A 21,666-nucleotide genomic window follows, 5' to 3' on the forward strand; every position below is an offset into this window, starting at 1 on the left:
ATATATGTATGTGTGCATAGATATGCATATATAACATATAAATCTGTAATATATAAAATGTGAAATATATAAAATATTAAAGTATGTAAACTATAAAATACAAAAACTATAGGTATGCATATTACATATATTACATATGTATATGTACACACATATATATACATATATACATATAGAATATAGGTAGATATATATAGATATATATATCCTCAGAAGTAACTTTAACTGCATTCTTTCACTGGCATGCCTGGAAGCTGTTTGGACCATTACTGAATTCTGACTTCTTTGTAGTGATGGGGCAGCAAAACCTGGGACAATAGCTTGTATTTTGTAAAATACATAGTTAACCAACACAGTGCATGAAGAAGAAGTGATACTCAGTAGGTATCCTTGGTGGTCCATTTCTTTTTCTTAAACAATAAAGTGATTATGTGCACATGGCGGTTCCACTGCTTTTTCACTTTAGTTACTGTTTTGCAATTTCTCCTGTTGCGCGGTCATGCTGTAAGGAGACTTCTGTTAATTTACTCTTCTGCTTTTCTAACCACGTTGATTTGGCAGGCCTTCCCTGCTCCCGTGCAATCTGTAGCCTTAGAAAAGGGTAGAGGCAACGGAATATGTACAATATGGGCACTTGTGTTTTTCCTCTAAGGAGTACTTCCTTACAGACCAACACTGTAGTGTCTTTTACTATGTGGCTTTAGCTATTTAGCCAAGTTGAAAGGCTTGACTAAATTTCAAGTTAGAGCTTTAAAACGTTGGTGCATTTTATCAGTGAAATATTACCTTTTAGTAGATGAGCTTGCAAATAGGACAGGTCAGCAATCATGGATTTATCACCTTTTGCAAATGTTTATGCTCAAGCTGATTTCTAAGATTCAATATGAGAATCTCATACTCTTCGACATAGTCCCTTGAGTTGAAGCTTTAGCAAAAATGGCAGCCATTAGGGCAATTATATAGGTACAAATTACTGCACTCCTAAAAAGTGGGGGCTTACCCTAACAAAAAGGAAACATCTTGACAACTGTCTTATAAGCATAAGTTTGGGATGATGCAACTAGTTTTATCTTTCCTCCAACAGCATCTGATACCTTGTGCAATATCATTGCTAAGTTCCTTCTTCCTTTCTTCTCCCTGCTCTTTTCTTTATTTCTACACCCAATTCCCCCCCTCCCCCTTCCTCAGACACAGAACCACACATGCAGCTACCCCGGGTGGCAGAGCACCTCTATGGCCGACCACAGCAGACCTCATGGAGACAGTGCACCTGTTTCCTGTTTGGGAGAACACCACTCTACTCCATCACTGCCGGTGGATCCCGGTTCCCTGCCTGAAGAAAGTGCTTCGCCAGCAAGGTGCATGATCGTCCACCAGGGCACCATTCTGGATAATGTTAAGAACCTCTTAGAATTTGCAGAAACACTCCAATTTATAGATTCTGTAAGTAGAATTGTCAAGGCAAGTACATGTTTCTGGAAAAGGAATTAGAAAATCCACTTGAAAAATAATTGCCTTTCTTCTATCGCACATATGTAATTGGCCTAGATTCATGTAAAAGTAAAAGTATCATTTTAGTCTTAGTGAATACTTTTTTTAAAGATCCAATTTCCTAAGCTACCCAGACAAAAGGCAGCTTGCTGCACATTTCCTTTAAATGCATATTTCTTTCAAATATAATGATGTGGATGACTTGTAAGGCAGAACAACTCAGTGCAGTTATGGAATGATGTTTGAATTATTTTTATCTGAATTTTAGTTTTGCCTCTTTGTACTTTTCTAGAATTTGAATAGCTTATTAAGAATTTTGAAAAATTTAAGTATGGGCCTGAAAGCACTGTTTCAATGTATGTGAAGTAAAAATCAGTTTGTTGGTGAGTAGGACTTTCCAAAATAATGAACATTGATTAGGGGTCCTGTTGGTTCACTGAGCTGCATCTTTGCTAGTGAGATCAATGTGAGCTCAGCAGTCACTCCTCAGAGCACTCACTTCATTTCCTTGGTTTCCAATTGGTTAAAAGGCATTTACTGTTTACTGGTCAGATGGGGGACTGGATATTGCTATAGCATACCATCTAGAATTTTCTGTGTGCTTTTGACTGCACATGAGTAAGAGTGCTGGCACTTCCCACAGCACATGCACAAAGTCCAGCCTTAAGGCAGCATAGAGCCTTCTAAACAGAATAACTTTTGCTGCTGGCTAGAAGTCCAGTGTTTTCTTGCACTTCTCATCTCTGGCTCAGGGTTCTGCTTCAGGTGACCATGGCATACATTGTGCACACACTGTCTCAAAGCTCTGTGCCTCCCACATTGTTTCAGGATTCTTCAGCATGGTGTGATCTCAGCAGTTTTGAATCCTTTGAAGAAGCAGCTTTTTCACCTAGCCAACATCACGCAGGCAGAGCCCTCCAACTGCAGCAAAGAGAGGGCCCTGGGACTAGACCTGCACAAGGGCCTAGCCCAAGAGTGAACAGACGCATGTTGAGCGAGGGTTCCTTTGGCTCACCCAAGCCCTTACCTCCGGCAAGGCACAGCACAATGCCACTGGTGATCCTTCGAAAAAAACGGGGCCAGGCCAGCCCCTTAGCCGCTGGAGACTCTAGCTTCTTCCTCTTTGCTGACGGTAGCAACTCATCTCCCAACCATTCCCCTGTCAAAAGCCTGCCCTTCTCTCCCTCGCAGGTAGAGCCTGATTTCTGCACAGCTGTTACCAATTTTCACCAGACACCTGAGCCTTAATAATCTAGAAACTAATCCTTTGGAACAAATGACTAATTATGGCTGTCTTTGCTGATCTCATCCCTGCTGCTGAGTCTAGCTGGGGCCAGGACCTGCTGCTTCTCAAACACGAGGCTGCCTGCAAGCTGGCTGATGATGGTCTCTCTCTCTCTCTCTCTCTCTCTCTCTCTCTCTCTCTCTCTCTCTCTTCTCTCTCTCTCTCTCTCTCTCTCTGATGATGGTCTCTCTCTCTCTCTGATGATGGTCTCTCTCTCTCTCTCTCTCTCTCTCTCTCTCTCTCTCTCTCCCTCTCTCTCTCTTATTTTTTTGTGATTTGGAAGGTAGTTAGTTGCATGAGATATGCTTTTATTTCCACATTAGAGTTTAACATTTTAGTCCCTTCCTCTTTTCCCATGTGATTTCCTCCTTCTTTTACAAAAAGAATTTTAATACTGTTTCCATCTCTCTTTAGTTTTTATGGTGTGATTCACTGACCCCAAAGAAACTATGATTATATAGCATTCGGGTTGCAATGAGACCATTTAAAAAGTTCTTATCCATCTTTAAGTGGAAATGTTTAGAGAGAGGATGAGAAACAAATATTTAAGGAAAATAGTTTAAAATTTCAATATGAGTTGGTTTGAATTTTAGCACGATATTTATAATACTGTCCATACTGGTCAGATTTATGCTCCTAAATTATTAAAATAATATGTTATTTGCTTATTTGGAACTTTGAACATATTTTCACAATATATTCATTGAAGATTTTCTTTCTTCTTTTTGTTGGACAAGTGCTAAGAATCAAACCCAGAGCTTCACTCATGCTAGGCCAACATACTACCTCCAGGCCAACTTTGTTTTAAAAATAGGTTTCTTTTTATTTCAGTCTGTATTTTTCACACTGACCTGGAACTCCTAGGCTCAAGCAATTCTTCTGCTTCAGCCTCCTAAATAAATAGGGCTAGAGGCACAGGCCATCAGGACTGACTTCCCCCGAGAGTTTTGTTTTGTTTTCATTTGTTGTGTGTGAGTGTGTGTTTAAATGAATGTAGGGGCTCCAGCTTAATTCCTAGGCAAGCACTCTATCACTTGAACCACACCCACAGTCCTTTCACTTTTTTAGTTTATTTCTCATGCTTTTTTTTTTTGCCTAGGGCTGGCCTTGGACTTTGGGTCCTAGTCCTTCAGCCTTCAGAGTAGCTGGTATTAAAGGCATAGATCATCACATCCATCCTCCTCAGAATTATTATGATGCTAACATGTATTGTGAATTCCTAGGAGAATATTATGATCTATTATGTTTCCCAAGATCATTTTACCTTGGAATCATTTTAGGAATACCTAGTTTTCCCCCAGAACTTTTGTATTCTGAGAGCTATATATTATTATTCAATAATTTTCCACATAATTATGTGGAAATAATGTTAGTAAGCAAATATTATATAACATAGTCTTGTTCATAGATTGTTAGAGAGAGAACAATATGAAAGCAAATAATTTTTAAAAACCTTTAATCTTTTTCTTCCAGTACCAAAGTTGCTTATTATCATTATCAAGTATTATGTACTATACATAATCTTTTTAATGTTAAAGAACTGTCTCATTCTCTTTAATGGAAAGTGTCATTTATTGAGAATATTTTGTTAGGATTTTACAAGCTTTTCAGCATTGACCCTAGATTTTATTTCTAAGAAATAAAATTCCAAATTTTGGATGCTTGGTTAAAGTAAAGCAGTTCCCTCTCCACAATCATGTTCACATGATTGTGAACATGTTTATAATTTTGTGTGATGGGTTAGCAATAAACATGCTTGTTGACTACATATGATTTTAAATTTTGCTGACTAGAGAACCATTGTTCAATCTAAGTAATGCTTTTCTTTCTCCTCATGTTTAGTTCTTAAACACTCCCAGTACCCATGAAAACGGAGACACGGAAATGCCTTCTTTAACCTCCACCCCGCTCAATGGTCACAAATTGACTGTTACAACACCATTTCATAGAGACCAGACTGTGAAAACTCACAAGGAACATACCATGTAAGTCCTCACTTCATGACGAAAAATATTAATCTTATTTCCCTATACTAACAAAAATATAGCCCTCAAATGTCTGACCCATTTGTATGTTTATAATTTTACTAATTCAGTTATATGTATCATTTATATTCTCACATTGAATGTGTCTTGAGCACATTACAACGAACTCCAGGTAGGAGATGGAGAATAAACTAAATTATCATTTGTAGTTCACTCCAGAATTTTCTTGTACACATACAGCATTGTTTTCATATGTTTCCATCCAGTTTGTTCATTGAATAAGGGCTTTTTTTTCCTCACTGAAAACATTTTTAACTTCCTTCTCCAATTCTGAGTTTCAAAATGAGATAAAGCTTAGTTCTTTACTGAGTTCATATTTTCAATCTCAGTTATTTTCTTTTTAAAATGTATGTAGAAAAAAGGACCTCTGTTGATATCCCTATGTGATTAAAACCCGAGTGATTATATTAATGTTATTTGATAAAGAACACACCTATTCAAGGAAAGAGCAGAGAAACTATGTGTAGATAATGAGAAAAGCACATTCTTACTATTTCTGAGTAAGGTTAACACAGGGTTTCTAGTGTGGTCTCAGTTTTAGTGAGTAGATAAAATCTGCAATTTTGCAAATGGCTTCAGATATCACAATACATGTAGTCAATATACAGACCTAGGAACATTATTTGTGTCATCAGAACCATTCAGGAAAGGTGAAACAAGATTTCAGTATTCTTAGTCTTTAGGGTAAGATATTTCAAAATATTTGTAAATATATGGTATGCATGCTATCTTTTCCTTAATGAATACATAAGGTTGATTAACAAACCCAATTCCATACCAGTAACAGACTTTAGTATACTTTTTGGAAAAATTGCTTGACAAGTAGAGCAATGTAATGGATACCTGTTTTTCATATTGAACTATTGTTTTTCGCTTTTTAAAGTTTTAGAACTCCAGCTATCAAAAGGTCAATCCTAGAAAGCTCTCCAAGAACTCCTACGCCATTTAAACATGCTCTTGCAGCACAAGAAATTAAATATGGTCCCTTGAAGATGCTAGTAAGTTCTAGAAAAGTCCTTGGGTCTAGTCATTTTATTAATACAGACAAGAATTATCCTTTAATAACCAAATATCCATTCTTGACTGCAGCCTCAGACACCCTCTCATATAGTGGAAGATTTACAGGATGTGATCAAACAGGAATCTGACGAATCTGGGATTGTTGCTGAATTTCCAGAGAATGGACCACCCTTATTGAAGAAGATCAAACAAGAGGTAAGTTCAAGATCCTTGGAAAGGACAACCCCAAAGCCTGCTGCATTTGCTTTTCTGTGCAACTCAGCATGCTGTGTAAAAGCATTAGGACACACCATGTAAAAGCTTTTTATCCAAGATTTTCATGCACAATACCATCAGAAAATACCCACACACTGTAGTCACCAGCCTTTCCAGATGGACAACCACATTGACTCCATGGTTAGGTTAGACAGAAAACCAAAAAGAGAGCAGCAGATTCTTTTAAATTACACTTCTAAAAATCATAGGTTATAAAAAGATAAGTGTTTCGTTTTCATGTTCTTGTGTTATGGCGCTGTCCCTGATCTCTTCAGCTCAAGAATGGCACTCTACCACTTGAGCCACAGCACCACTTCTGGTTTTCTGGTGGTTACTTGGAGATAAGAGTCTCATGAACTTTCCTGCCTGGGCTGGCTTTGAACTGTGATCCTCAGATCTCAGCCTCCTGAGTAGCTAGGATTACAGGTGCGAGCCATTGGTGCCTGGCTTTTCTGTACATTTTTTAGGGAATGAGAGATCAAAAGGAGTGACCATAGCATGGGAACACAGATTCCACTGATGCTGAATATGGTATTCCTTCTTTTTCTCCTACCACAGGAAACTGGAATTTACATTCAAATAGTAGTGCCTTTAATTCCATGGTATGAGAAAAGATACTTATCACTGGCCAGGATTGAATTATTGGTCAGGTGCATTCCCAACACATGGGATTCAGTGCCTCTCAAACTTATTTTCGTGTAATGTCAAGTGTTTGAGATACAGAAGGGTACTCCTGAGAGGACATGTTGGATAGAAGATGTAGCTTAGAAATGAGGAATTACTTCCTGCTTGCTTTTAGGTGGAATCTCCAACTGATAAGGTGGGCAATTTCTTCTGCTCAAACCACTGGGAAGGGGACAGTCTACACACTCAGCTGTTTACCCAAGCGGCACCTGTAGAAGACACCCCAGTAAGTGCATGCATACAAGCCTCCAGCTATTCCATGATGTTGGGGCCCCACAAAATCCTGCGTGTGGCTGGCAGGGCTCATGTCATTGTAGCAATGACTCTTTAATACCTCTGATTTCTAATTATTCTCTACTACATGATTTTTTAAGTGAAGGACTATTCATGGAAGATAAAAGGTTGGGAGTTTTGCTTAAGTATTAGAAATAGATTCTATTCCATTGGTGATTTTTTCATTATTTTTAAGTGATTTCAGAGTTCTTGTCATTTTTTGGATATTTCCTTGAAAATAAAGCATCAAGTTTTCTATTTTCCTTTAATTTATTTGTTTTCTTAAGGCCGTAGTTCCTTGCAGTTAGATTATCTGTAATTGTTTTCACAAAATGTCTAGCATGGAGCCAACCATGATATACAGTAGATGCCTGGCTTTGTGCAGATGTCCCTCCCTATCACAGAAGAATGCATGCCCTTTAGGACCCACCTCAAGTACCAAACCCTGAAGAGGCTCAAGTCCCTTACAGGAAGTGGCTTGGTATTTGTATAGAACCTATGCACATTACTTACCATACCTGAGCCAATGTAAAGGGTTGTTCCACTGTATTGGTTAGGAGATGATGGCAAGGAAAGTAGTCTGCATATGCTCAGGACAGATGCTAAGTTTTCTTTCTGAATATTTTTGGTTGATAAATCCATGTGTGCCAAGGGCCAGCTGTATTGCATTGTTTCTGTCACCACCACTTCATGCCTGGCACTTTGGGCCTAGTTCATTTTATGTCTTGCAAGAATCAGAGCAAATAATAATTGCTAATGTTTTATTCAGTGCTCTAAGTGGGAAGAATTCATCTAAGGGCTTTAGATGAATTAATTCCTGCAATCCTCACAATAACCCTGAAGTTTTGATAACATTTTTTCTCCCATTATAATAACAGGGACACTGAGCAGCTTGGCCATTTGTTTAAGATTATCTAGGAGTGGTACTAGACTAGGACTCTGACTAGAACTCTGATTCCTAAGGCTGTATTTTCACCAGTGTGCTGTCATTAATTTGTAGCTGTAAAATATTTCTGCTCCCTACAATGCTAGAGTGAGGTTGACTCTCATTTTACCCAATCTAATTTAAATTTCAAATGATTCCTTTTCCTTTAGAATATTCTTACAAGCTCTGTTTTAATGACGCCAGTATCAGAAGACGAAGACAATGTTCTCAAAGCATTCACAGTTCCTAAAAACAGGTCCCTGTTGAGTCCTTTGCAGGTAATGACTATTTCAACCTTGGTGACTTAAAATTGATTCACTGAAAAACTGTTACCTGTATACATAATTACACATGGTCTTCAATATTTTATCCATAAAGAAGTAGTCCTTTTAAACTTTTTCCTTTTTGCGGTTGGAGATCCCCCAGAAGGTAAATGCTCTGCTACTGGGCTACATGTCCAGCGCTAAACAATTTATTTGTATCTAAGAAACAACTTACAAGTTTTTGTTGCTACTTATGTGAGACATACTTTATAAGAGCAGATCCCCCAAATATGATGAAGTGAAGCATTTTTTTATGATGACTAATACTGTATATAACACTTATGTCATCATCTGCTGCTGCTTTTGTTTTTTGGTGGCATGGGAATTATATTCAGAACCTTGCCCCCCTGCAAGGCAGGTGTCCTATGAATTGAGCTATGCCTCCAGCTTTCTCCTTCTGCTTTTAGCTACTCCTCCTCCCCATCTAAAAGTGTGTCTGCATAGTTCATTTTTTTCTAGATATTTGTTTGCTTATTTTTTTGTGCCGGTACAAGGGCTTGAACTCAGAGCCACATGCTCTTGGTTGGCTTTTTTTGCTCCAGTCTGGCACTGTACCACTTGAGCTACGCATCCACTTCTAGCTTTTTGCTAGTTTTTTGGAGATAAGGTGCTCACAGACTTTTTTTTTTTTTGGCCAGTCCTGGGCCTTGGACTCAGGGTCTGAGCACTGTCCCTGGCTTCTTCCCACTCAAGGCTAGCACTCTGCCACCTGAGCCACAGCGCCCCTTCTGGCCATTTTCCATATATGTGGTGCTGGAGAATCAAACCTAGAGCTTCATGTGTAGGAGGCAAGCACTCTTGCCACTAGGCCATATTCCCAGCCCTCACAGACTTTTTTTGCTCAAGCTAGGTTCCAACCAGGATCCTCAGAGCTCAGCCTCCAAAGTAGCTACGATTACAGGCATGAGCCACCAGCACCCAGCCAGATTTTTGCTTCTTAATGCTCTATTACTAAACAATCAAAGCACAGAGACTGTTTACATCTTAAGGAAAAGTTGAAATTAATTAGACAGAAAATATTTGCAACATGTTTGACTATCTGAATAAAGAAGGTAGGTGTCAATGCTGCGGCTGATCTGTAGTGGGCCATTTTTCATTCAGGTTTTAATATCAAAGGAGATAAATCTGAAGAACATAATGTGTTGATAAAATGCAACAAATTCCAAAGTAATCCTGAGCCCAATGTAAATTACCAAGACAGATTTGTACCTTCAGATTTTTCCAAGTAGTTCCCAAGATTAAATATCCTAACATCCAGCCCTCTCTAGGCCCTCCCCTCTGTTCTGCCCACAGGGAAATTTCATAAACCCTGGCCTGCATGGAGAACCTGTTCAGAGTCAGGAAGTCTTTTTTTTTTGGTGCTATAACTTAAAGAGCTTGGTAACAGGTGGTAGGACTTGAGAGCTAGCTGACTCATTCTCCTTCTAGAACTTTACCATCATTAAGATATGCTTTCTCATGCCAAACTGTGAGAAGCTTAAAAATTCCTATATTAAGTACTTGTGATATTCACTATTATTTACATTTTTTAGTGTGTGTGTGTGTGTCTGTGTGTATGTATGTGCAAACACTAGGGATTAAACTCAGCCTCACAATCTGACTTGGCTTTTTCACACATGGCGGGGAACTGTAAGCCATGCCTCTACTTCTGTTTTGTTTTGCTGATTAATTGGAGATAAGAGTTGGTCTTCCAGGTGATCTTAAATCAGGGATCCTCAGTTCAGCCTCCTAAGTAGCTAGGATTACAGATATGAGCTGCTGGCACCCAGCTTCAGTGTCATTTTTTTTTTTAATACTAAGTACAAAGCAGGAAGAGATGTAGGTACACTGGCTTATTAATTAAATGAGATCGCTTCCCTGTGGCCTTGCAGTTGCTTTGGTGGAAGATGCTGTTGGCTGGAGGGAGCATCAGAACTTGTGGACTAGCAGAAGTCCCTGAGACAGTCAGGCTTTGGTAGGGCCCATATGGAGAGGATTTGGGAGGTGAGAAGGAATAATCTCTACTCAGGTCTTAGAGAGGCACAGAAAACCGTTTAGCAAGATGTAAATGCAAGGGGCAGCCAATTCAAAATTTGATTTATAGCTGATCCTTAAGACAGAAAGGAAAATCACTTTCTTTTATTTTATTTTTCGGCCTGTGGTTCCCAGAGCATAGATTTTTTTTTTTCTATCCAGAAGATGGGCCTGCCAGCCAGCCTTCAAGCCAGAGCCTAGAATTTGACTAATGTTAATAGTATTTTAAGGTCAATTAAGATCTATGGGTATTTTGTAACTTTAGCCTAGGATTCAACCTATATTTATAATAGTATAGAAAAAGTACATTTTGAATTTCAAAGAATGAAACATAATATATTTAGGGGAGGAATCATTACATAAATTGAAAACATTTATTTTTCTAGGATTGAATCCCAATAACTTTTCTTTTCTTTCTTTTTTTGAGGGGTGGGGGCAATGGGGGCTCCATTATAAGGCTTGAACTCAGGGCCTGGGCACTGTCACTGAATCTTTTACTCAAGGCTAGCACACTACCACTTTGAACCACGGCTCACTTCCAATTTTTGAGTGGTTAATTGGAGATAAAAGTCCCAAGGGGATTTTTCTGTCCTGGCTGGTTTTGCACTACAATACTCAGATCTCAGCTTCCTGAGTAGCTAGGATTACAGGCATGAGCCACCAGCTCTGAGCTTCCTAATAACTTATAACTTAACCAAACAGTGTATAGGTACAACCAATCAGAGGTAAAATATGTAGTATATAAATGTTGACAAGCTGAGTGAGAAAGGAAGGCCCTGAGTTCAAACCATTGTGCTAGCACAATAAGAAAAAAAGTTGATAATATTTCAACATTTATGAAGATAAATTTTATAATTTATATCACAGATTGTGTGTGTATGTATATGTGTATGTGAGAGAGAGAGAGAAAGAGAGAGAGAGAGAGAAAGGAGAGAGAGAGAGAGAATATACTGGGGCTTGAACTCAAGGCCTGGGCCCTGTCATTTAGTTTTTTTGCTTAAGGCTGGTACTCTGTCACTTGAACCACAGGTCCACATCTGGTTTTATCGAGGTTAACTCAAGTAAGAGTCTCATGGACTTTTCTGCCCCAGCTAGCCCCTAATCTGAATTCTCAACCCCATGAGCATAGCTAGGATTATAGGCATGAACAACCTAGTGCTAGGATACCACAGGTTAGCAACTAAATTAAAAAAGAAATCAGTATAGAACTCTATTAACATATTTATGTTTTATTTAGTAGGAATATTGATTATCTTTGAAATTCAAAATTAATAGCTGTATATTAACCTGTGCTTTCTTTTGTATCAGTGAGTTTTAAATAGCACTGATCCTTATGCATATGTTTTTTTCTATACGTATATGCTTGGGAGAAAGTTTAATTTCTAAATTAAGCACAGTAATAAATTAATAATAAATATCCATACCCTAGGACCATACTTAAAACTTTTGAATTGTTCACTTTCTAGATTTTCCATGTCATGTTTTCAGACCATGGTTGGCCCTGGGTAATTGAAATAGCAGAAAGCAAAACAAGGGTACGGGTCTGTGTTCTTACACAGTTTGGTAATTTTGCTTGCTTAAAACAATTCTATTTCATGTATTTCATTGGTAACTCAATATGACCCAATTAGGCAGATTTCTCACATGCAATATTAATGGACCTATTAGCATTTACTAAATGATTTGGCTATTGCACTCAAGAGTACACAAGATGACTACAAAGAAGTAATGAGAATGCTCAGCATAGAGAGCTTGCTGCTTGGGTCAGGAAAGATTGATTCATTATGCACTATTATGGACTGCTACTTATATTCTGCCATTGAGAAATTATCCTGAGAGACCGCAAGGCAGTCAGTACACAGAGTGCTCTCCTCAGTGCAGGCAGGGGGGAGGAGGGGGGGTTGCGGGAAACTACCTGTTTTCTTCAGTATGCTTTTAATTTACTTTACATGGTGAATTAAATACATTATGCTAATAAACATTTCTTAAGGTAGACATTTTGACTGATAGATCCTAAATAGTAGTTAAGTTCTTAGCCATCTGACCTTCTTTATTTTTCTCTAAAATTATAATTTCCTTTTACTCCTATTTAAAACTCAAGTGTAAACGATGTGTTTATATGCTTCTTACCCACTTACTTTCCTCTTTTTTTCCTAACCACAGAATGACAGCCTTAAATTTTAATTTCCTGACTTGGCTTGTCATGGTCTTACTTAAAAAAAAATGAGTCTAAGTAAATTTCTCAAGTCATTATTACTGAAACATATTCACACAACATCAAATACCATTTTAAAAATCAGTATAACTTGCAACTGATACTCTTCTTCTTGGCTTTTGATTCTGTGTAATTAGACTGCTCCTATATTTATGTGATCTGTTTATTATATTTCCAAAACAATAAGGCAAGCCTTTTTGTAGTACAGCTGACAAGGGTATGAACTCACTTGCTAACAGAACCCCAGTTCTGGTCTAGACTCTGCCATTTTCTACTTCTATGAATTTAACTGAGTAAATTATATAAATTAAATTGTTCTTGTCTGTTAACGGGAACTGTGGCCTATTACATAAGGTTGCTGAGATGATCAAATGGATATGCCCATGCTTTCAAGATGGCAGCACTGGGCATATGTAACCAGAGGTAATTATTATTAGGCAAAGGCTGTGCAGTTCTGTGTTCTTAAAATGGCAGAACAAGGAGCCCTCAATAACGCACTGTAGTGTATTATTTCCTGCAGCATACTATATTCCCTGTTCTAGTTTTGCAGAACAATGTCAGTGGGTCACCAAAAGAGCTAGCTTACTCAACTGATTCAGAAAATATAGGTACTGTGAAGATGAAAGAACTGATTTCCTAGTTTTCTCTGTTTATCTGCTGTTTGTGTGGGCATGGAAACAGTCTACATGTGGTGGAGATCTTTCCGAACATTTGTTGATATAGGTTGCTGTTGTTGACCTGGTCTCATGGATGTCTCCACACTCACTTTTTTCCACTTACCCTGGCAAAAAGTCATGTAGTTGCCAGTAATATTTCTATTGACCTGCTTTCAATTGATGTTAGAAATTAAGCGAATGTTCTGTGTGCAACTTTGGGGTTGAACAAGGACAGCCTAAATGAAACAGAGAGCTCTGTTCAGCGTAGAGTCAGGGTGTCCTGCCCCTGACTTTACAAGACATGGGTTTTTCATCTGTTTTGTTTGCTTACACATAGCATAAACACTGAGCTCGAATCTTTTGTAGGGAGATCAGCAAAAGTGAAATTGGTTTGGAACTACTCAGCATTTGTCTTCATCTCCATAGTCTGGCCCCAACATGCTGCCAGGAAATGAGATATTCTTCCAAACCTGTGGCCTGCTAGGCTCTGTGATAGAAACTATTGAGAGGTATATAAACATGCAAGATCAAAGCCTCTATAGACATTTGAAACAAACTGTATTTTGTGGATTGGCCCATCTACATGGAAAATTGTTAATTTAGCCTTGGGAAGTGAGGAATTAGTAGATGGGAGAACCTCCAGACACCCTCTGTATCTTCCCTATCCTGACTTCAAGCTTCTTTTTCCTGACAAAACTAGCAACCCTGTTTGAGACATTTAATTGATCTGGGGATCTGGGGGCAGCATAGAGCCATATTTACCAACAAGGATGCTTGGTGTCCATTAACCTTACCTTAACATTTCCACTCTAGCTCATCTCTTACTTTTATGATGTAACATATATAAGGTTTATTTGTTTTTTGTTTGTTTTTGCTGATCCTGGGGCTTGAACTCTGGGCCTGGACACTGTCCCTGAGCTTTTCTGCTCAAGACTAGAGTTCTACCACTTGAGCTACAGCTCCACTTATGGGTTTTTGGAGGCGGGGCGTGGGGCGGGGGCAGGGGGAGGCTTTGGGGGAGAGTTGGTAGTTTTTAATGGCTTTTAAGAGTCTCACAGACTTTCCTGCCCGGGCTGGTTTGAGCCACAGTTCTCAGATCTCAGCCCCCTGAGTAGCTAGGATTATAGCAGTGAGACACTGGTGACCAACTAAGAGATATTTTTTCAAAAGATGTCCCTCTGAGAAGAAGTTTTGGCTTTTAGACTTTTCATCTAATTATTTTCTAAAGACAAGTTAAAAAGGATAATTAGAGATTTCTTGTTTCTCACTCTTTTGGCACAATTAATTTCTCTCTCTTTTTTTTTGGGGGGGGGGGTCCAGTCCTGGGGCTTGGACTCAGGGCCTGAGCACTGTCCCTGGCTTCTTCTTGCTCAAGGCTAGCACTCTGCCACTTGAGCCACAGTGCCACTTCTGGCCATTTTCTGTATATGTTGTGGTGCTGGGGTATCGAACCTAGGGCCTCATGTATACGAGGCAAGCACTCTTGCCACTAGGCCATATCCCCAGCCCTCTCTCTCTTTTTTAATCTTTTAAAAGAAAACAAACTAGAAACTTCAGGCCATCTCACCAGCCAAATATGAATCAAGTGATGAATCAGGGAATATATCAAAGTCCTAATCACATTGAAGTGGCATGTATGTGAGATTGCTAATTCTTTGTCTTACATTCTCCTGAACAGACTTGGGGAATTCAACATCAACGTAAATCCTGCGTTCAAGAGACTAGAATTTCATATGCCTCACTAGGAGACATATGAATCTAGTATAAGGTGTGTGTGTGTGAGTATGTGCGTGTGTGTGTGTGTGTGTGTGTGTGTGTGTGTGTCTTAGGGACTGAACCAAGGGCCTTAGGTATACTACACAAGTGTTCTATCACTTGAGCCTTGCTATTTAGCCTTTGGCTTGTACTTTTGCTTTCAAGACACCTTTCTCTATCTTTACCAGGGCTAGCTAGAACTCAAGATCCTCCTACATCCTCCCCATGAGGAAGTGTGGATGACAGGCATTTGCCATCACACCTGGATGCAAAATTCTTTTTTTTTTTTTTTTTTTTTTGCCAGTCCTGGGCCTTGGAATCAGGGCCTGAGCACTGTCCCTGGCTTCTTTTTTTTGCTCAAGGCTAGCACACTGCCTCTTGAGCCACAGCACCACTTCTGGCCATTTTCTGTATATGTGGTGCTGGGGAATCGAACCCAGGGCCTCATGTATATGAGGCAGGCACTCTTGCCACTAGGCCATATCCCCAGCCCCGCAAAATTCTTAATCAAAGAAAAATAGAAGTAATCCTTTCTTTCTTGTTGCTCACATCCATTTCCAGTCTCACTTTCATTCCTTTTCCCCCTCCACTTTCTCAAGACATGTGGTTATCTCCATACATATTTTAAATCTGCATACAAGGTATGTGTATATTAGGAGTTTCAGATTTGGCATATTCTCTTTAAAATCCATACCCTGGCTTATATTCATCTAATCATTATTTCTCAGCATGTTGTACTTTGAGGTAGATGACATACCATACTGAGTTCTTCCCTCTCAAATAGTATTTAGCATATATCACACTTTTCTATAATGACTACAAACACTAGACCAGTAATTGAAAAGATAAAAATAAATCTTGGCAGAGTGATTTTTTTAAAAAGGATTCAGCTGCTTTGTAACTGGAAAAATATGATTTCAACTAGACCTCATCTGTTTCTGTGTCAGTACTGTACTGTTTTTGTTATGATGGCTCTGTAGTATAATTTGAAGTCTGGTTTTGTAATGCCAGTTCTATTTTCTCAGGATGTCTTCAGCTATGCAGAGTCATTTATGCTTTATATGAACTTTTGGGTTGATTGTTCTATTTCTGTGAAGAAGGACCTTGGGACTTTGGATTGGAATTGCATTGAACCCATAGATTGCAGAACCAGCAGAAAATGATTTCATTTGTCGATGTAGAGTTTCAGTTTTGCACCCAAAAGTTCAGCAACAATATTTAAGCAAGCAAGAAAGCTAAGATATGACAAATCAATACACAGAAACCACCACAGACAGATGTATATTGAATCCACATGTTTGAGTCTAGGGAAATATTTATTCACAACTATTTCAAAGAATGCTGTATTTGCCATGGTTATTTTGTTTAGGAAACTATTAAACTATTAAATATGATGGACATGCTGTCAAAAGTCACCCTAGAGTATCTAGCTGTCATGTTTGTCTTGTCCTTTCTCTGATACAATGTTCCTAGGAAAAGAGTAGGCTAAGCCATTTGCTATGTAGCATATTGTGCTACATGTTAAGCCCCTGAGCTTTTAGAGTAAACCACACTTGACCTTGCTACTTACACTGGTGAGGAGTAGGGAGATAGCTAAGAAACTTAGTCTGCATTATCAGAAAGTAAGAACATGGCACTGTAAACCTTTTGTCACTGAAACTTTGTTCCAGCCATGAGGCAAATAGACCTCACCACTCTGCCACTATAGTACTCACTCAGAATTATCAGACATTTAAAAATTTACTTTATTATTATTATAGAGATGGCATACAGAGGGATTACAATTACATGAGTCAGGCAATGAGTACATTTCCTTTTGTACAGTGTCTTCTATTCCCTCCTTCTCTCCCAGTCCTTTCCTCCCATCTCTAAACTTCTGATACTTCTCTTGCCCATGTAAAGGCTTCTTTCTGGATCACGAGGCACTGGTGAATTTCCCTTGAATTTCTATTAGGCTACTTGTGTTGTTCTTGACAAAAAATCTACTAGAGGCAACACTTTACACTCATTAGAGATGTTGGTTCTTGAATCTCACCAGAGTTCAGATTCTTGCTCCATCATTTCTTATCGAGGTGACCTTGTGTACATTGCCTATATTCCCCCTTCCATTTAAATTACCTTTTTTATAGGCCACATGGTGTACAGACATACCTATGTGAAGGGATGTTCTGTGTGAGATTTAAGTGGGATGAGACCTGTGAAAACCCTTAGAGCCATAGACAGTGCATAGTAAGGGCTTGTTAAATGTTGCTATTTCATCACTGTGTTGGTTTTTCTCTCCGCTCCAGTCCTCTCCACTGGCAATGTATAAATTGTTGCTTCCTGACTCTTTCCTGCTCTTCCTCTTCCTGTATTACATGCCTTCTTTTCAACCGGTCTCCCTCAACAGTGCCCACTCTTGTTCTTTCCCTGCAGCGATGCCCCACAATTCCTGTGTCTCTTCCCCTCTTCACTTACGTATGGCACCACGAACCCCCAAACACTGCTACTTTTCTACCTCTTGCAATCATGTGTACATTTTGTTCCTTAAAGGGCATGTGAGACATTAAAAAGGCCTTGTCTAGTCTTCACTCCTCTTGGATGTCAATACCTGAAGTAGTAAGTAGTACTTGTCCTGAACAAGTGGTTTCATCTTGAATTAGGGGTACACGATCTCCTGTCAGCTTGTCTGTTTCCTCTCTATGTTGGCTTCTAGAGAGACCCATCGAGATGGTGGTTAACACAGATTTGGGGCTCTATCTCATGACATATTTTGTGTATCTTGCCCCATCTTCATATTATTTCTTTTCCCGTAGTTATTTCCCTGTGATCCTGCTTTCAGAATTTTTGCAATACTTTTGTATTTATTCTGTAAACTTATTACATCCTTTGGACACTAAGTGGGGCACAAATATCCCATATTTTAGTTGGAGGCACAGTGGGAATTGGCTGTGCGGCAGATAACTAGAATTCAAAGCTACTCCATCACCAATCTTGTGGGAGTGACCTCAGCAAGTTAGCTCCAATCTTCCACCTCTGCGATTCTACTCTGCCTGAATGGCGAATGCAACTGCCTTTATGGGGTGGGTTCTTGTACTGTTTAAATGACTTAATGTACTATTTACATGACATGACATGTATAAAGGTCTACATAGAATCTATCCCTGGAAGGTAGATATTGTTTCCAGGGTATCTTGTATCTTCTGATGAGTCTGTACAAATTAGACTATACAAAAAGCTGGGAGTGTTGCTCAGTGGTAAAGCCCTTGCTTGTATTGTATATGAAGTCCTGGTTCTGATCTCAGCATCAGAAAAAGATGCAAAACAAACAACTAAAAAAGGTATACTGCTAAACATATATTTCTAAGCCAATTATGAGGAAACAGATACCATGCTCTGGTGTATCACCTAAGAGAGTTACTGGCCCAAACATGCACTGGTTTGCTGAGTGAGTACTTTCTGAAACTCACTTTAGGTCTCTGGAGAACTATGCTCTTCCCTGTATTTCTCCAGGTAAAATCGCTAAGAGTCAAGAGGCATTGTGGGTATGCAAAAGATGTGGTAGCTTCTGAAACCATTTGAAGTAGGTGTTCCCCTTTAACAATAAGCAATTTCCGGTTATTATATCACCTAAGAATGCTGAGTGGTTGTCAGGGAGTTTGTTGGGAGTCTTTCTGACAAAGGCTTCCTGGTATTGGCCAATTTCCATCTGAAGGCCAAAAAGGCTTACCTAGACCTCCTGGGATTGGATATCCCCTTTGGACCTCAGTCTGTGCTTCCTGTTCTGACCCTGATATCATTTTCTTTTCCCTTGTTAGCCTTGCAGTGGTTCCTGGGAACCTGCATCCTGTGGGAAGACAGAGGAACAGATGACTGCTTCCGGCCAGGCTCGCAAATATGTGAACGCATTCTCAGCTCGGACTCTGGTCATATGAGACATTTCCAGAAAAAGCATTATGGTTTCCAGAACACTTCAAATTGACTTTGCTATATCATTCCTCGACATGGAACTTTTCATGATTGGGAGAAGAACTTATTTTTGTTGTGGTACAACAGTTGAGAGCAGCACCAAGTGCACTTAGTTGGATGGAATCTTATTGCATTTCACCCAACTAAAAGGATTTTAAAATAAATGAATAACAGTCTTACCTAAATTATTAGGTAATGAATTGTAACCAGTTGTTAATATCTTAATGCAGATTTTTTTTAAAAAACATGAAATGATTTATCTGTATTTTAGAGAATCCAATAGATCAGTATTTTTGCCTGTGATGAGTTTTTTGAAATTTTTAAACAAAAAGGTACTCCAGTATTTCACTTTTCTCAATCACTAACCATACATATAGAATTTTTTTTTAAAAAAATCAGTAAAAGCATTACTATAAATGTTGGCTAATACCATGGGAAAATTAATGGAGATTGTAAATGCTTATTTGTGGTTAATTACATTGGAGGTACATATATTGTACTAAACCATTTTATGAGGGTTTTTTTTATAGCTTGCTTTAAAATTATTACTGTATGAAATAGTTTTATACAAAAATATATTTTTATTCAGTAATTTAATTTTGTAAATGCCAAATGAAAAATGTGTTTTGCTGCTATGGTTCTTAGCCTGTAGACATGCTGCTAGTTTCAGAGGAGCAGTAGAGCTTGGTTGGAAAGAAAAGAAACTTGGTGTTAGGTAATTGACTATGCACTAGTATTTCAGACTTCAGACTTTTCTATTTTTATATATATACACATATATGCTTATATATGTGTGTGTATATATGCTTTTTCCTTTTGTAACACATTTGGAAAACTTGTTTGGGAGATTTTTAACTTTTGTTACTTGTTTTTTATTTTTGTTATTGTTGGTTTATGAAAGCATGCATTGCACTTCTTTTTTTTGGGAGATCTATGTTGTTGATGTCCTATGTGTTGTTTTGAGTTCAGCCTTACTGTTCAGGGGCTCTGAGTTCCATCAGTATCCCCTACAGCTTCTAAATGTATGGTCATAGAACTGCCTCATGGATTCTGTGTTTTCAGCTGCGGAGACAATGACAGAGGTCAATAGCCAGTTGCTACCTTAACAACATTTATGGAAGATGACTGGCTCTGAACTTTTGATATGACAGTGTATTTACTACTTACTGCCTTGTCGCAAAAATAAAGCTGTGCCCTTATTTTACTTACTTGTGACTTTTGTTATGCTCATGACTGTTGGTAATAGTTGTACTCTTAAGAAGATGGAACAAACCACTCTTCTCTCTCAAATATCTGCATATACCAGCCTGGCACTAGTAGTTCATGTCTATAACCCCAGCTACTCAGGAGGCTGGAGATCTGAGGTTCATGCTTCAAATCCAGCCCAGACAAGAAAGTCCATTAGACTTTTCCCTCTAATAAACTACTCAGAGAAAACCGGAAGTGTCACTGTAGCTCAAGTGGTAGAGCATTAGCCTTAAGCAAAAGGAGCTCAGGGACAATGCCCAAGCCCTGACTGGCGCACGCGCGCGCGCGCGCGCGCACACACACACACACACACACACACACACACACACACTTGCGTACACCATCTCATTTGAAATAACAAAGAATGCTGTGGAGAAAGGGGTACAAACAAAGATAAATCCTTGACAAAATAAATCATAATGAGAACTGGGAAGAATCTTCCAGAATGTATCAGTCTGGAGTCCAGCAGCTTTTGAGTTGAGATAACCTAGATGTTGACAGGACATGGAATAGGCCACAGGGTGGTTCATGCATGAGGTTATTGAAGGATGTTTCTGCCTGAAAGGGAAGAGATGGGAAAATCCGGGCCCCTGGGGAGGTATAATGACCTCTGGCAAAGGAGACATGACAGGGAGTACTTCCCTTATTTTTCCCATCTCCACTTAGGTGTCCTCACAATAAGTATCAAGTAGAGGGTAAGGGAGAACCTGAATGGATGTAAGCCAGAAGGTCAGCCTCCTAGCATATCTCCAATAAATGCAGCTCAACGCGCGCGCGCGCGTGTGTGTGTGTGTGTGTGTGTGTGTGTGTGTATGCATGAGCCAGCACTGGACTGAAGTCTTTCTTATTTCCAGATGAATCACTACTGATTCCATCTCTCAACTTAGTGTTATTTCCACTATGTTGTCAAGTCCTTTGAACATACATTCCTTTTCATCTCCTTAAGTTACATTCCAACTCATGCTTTTAATTTGCATATGCATGATATAGTTGGTGTTCATTGAGCCAAGGATTTGTTACATTTCATTATTAGTATGATTATTTTGCGTTTTATGATCCCTAGCTCTTCAGGCATTCATGCCCTCTCAGAGTCATTTTCCAGGTGGCAACTCTGTCATCTACTAGCAGTTTGAACTTGGACAAGTTATTAAGCTGTTTGAGCCTTTTCTCCCCCTTTGTCTAGGAAATGACTTCACTCTGAAACTTGGAATAAGTAAAGCACTACACAAATGTTTTCTTCACCAATAGTCTCCATGCTTAAGTGATATATGCGTGTATGTTAAATGATCATCTGGCTGTTATGTACATTGCCAGGTACAGAGTTAAATGTAAAGGTCACATAATTACTAGAATAAAGTAATGGCAATGTTAACGTCAGGCTTATGGAGGACTGAAATAAGTAGTTACTTCCTTGAAAAATGGTTCTCTTTCCCCACTGTCAGTAATGATATTATCAATGTTACAATATTTGTTAAGTACTTGAACGAAAGGGAGAGAACACTGTTGGCAGGAATGAGAATAATGGTGGGG

General features: G+C 38.9%; 1 protein-coding gene across 2 annotated transcripts in view; it reads left to right on the top strand.

Moving 5' to 3' along the window:
* Myb (MYB proto-oncogene, transcription factor) overlaps nt 1–20,096 on the top strand; it is a 33,225-nt gene extending 13,129 nt beyond the window's left edge. Inside the window, exons 9-16 of one of the 2 annotated variants that reach the window (XM_048354126.1) lie at nt 1,189–1,443; nt 2,320–2,682; nt 4,619–4,761; nt 5,705–5,819; nt 5,911–6,036; nt 6,896–7,006; nt 8,149–8,256; nt 18,738–20,096. In XM_048354126.1, the coding sequence (XP_048210083.1) occupies nt 1,189–1,443; nt 2,320–2,682; nt 4,619–4,761; nt 5,705–5,819; nt 5,911–6,036; nt 6,896–7,006; nt 8,149–8,256; nt 18,738–18,854 (1,338 nt within the window). In that variant the 3' untranslated portion in view covers nt 18,855–20,096. The remainder of the gene's footprint in view (nt 1–1,188; nt 1,444–2,319; nt 2,683–4,618; nt 4,762–5,704; nt 5,820–5,910; nt 6,037–6,895; nt 7,007–8,148; nt 8,257–18,737) is intronic. The other variant, XM_048354127.1, reaches the window with a different exon arrangement.
* Nucleotides 20,097–21,666: the final 1,570 nt, after the last annotated feature.

This window comes from Perognathus longimembris, chromosome 9 (genome assembly GCF_023159225.1).
Source record: "Perognathus longimembris pacificus isolate PPM17 chromosome 9, ASM2315922v1, whole genome shotgun sequence".
Lineage (NCBI taxonomy): Eukaryota > Metazoa > Chordata > Mammalia > Rodentia > Heteromyidae > Perognathus > Perognathus longimembris.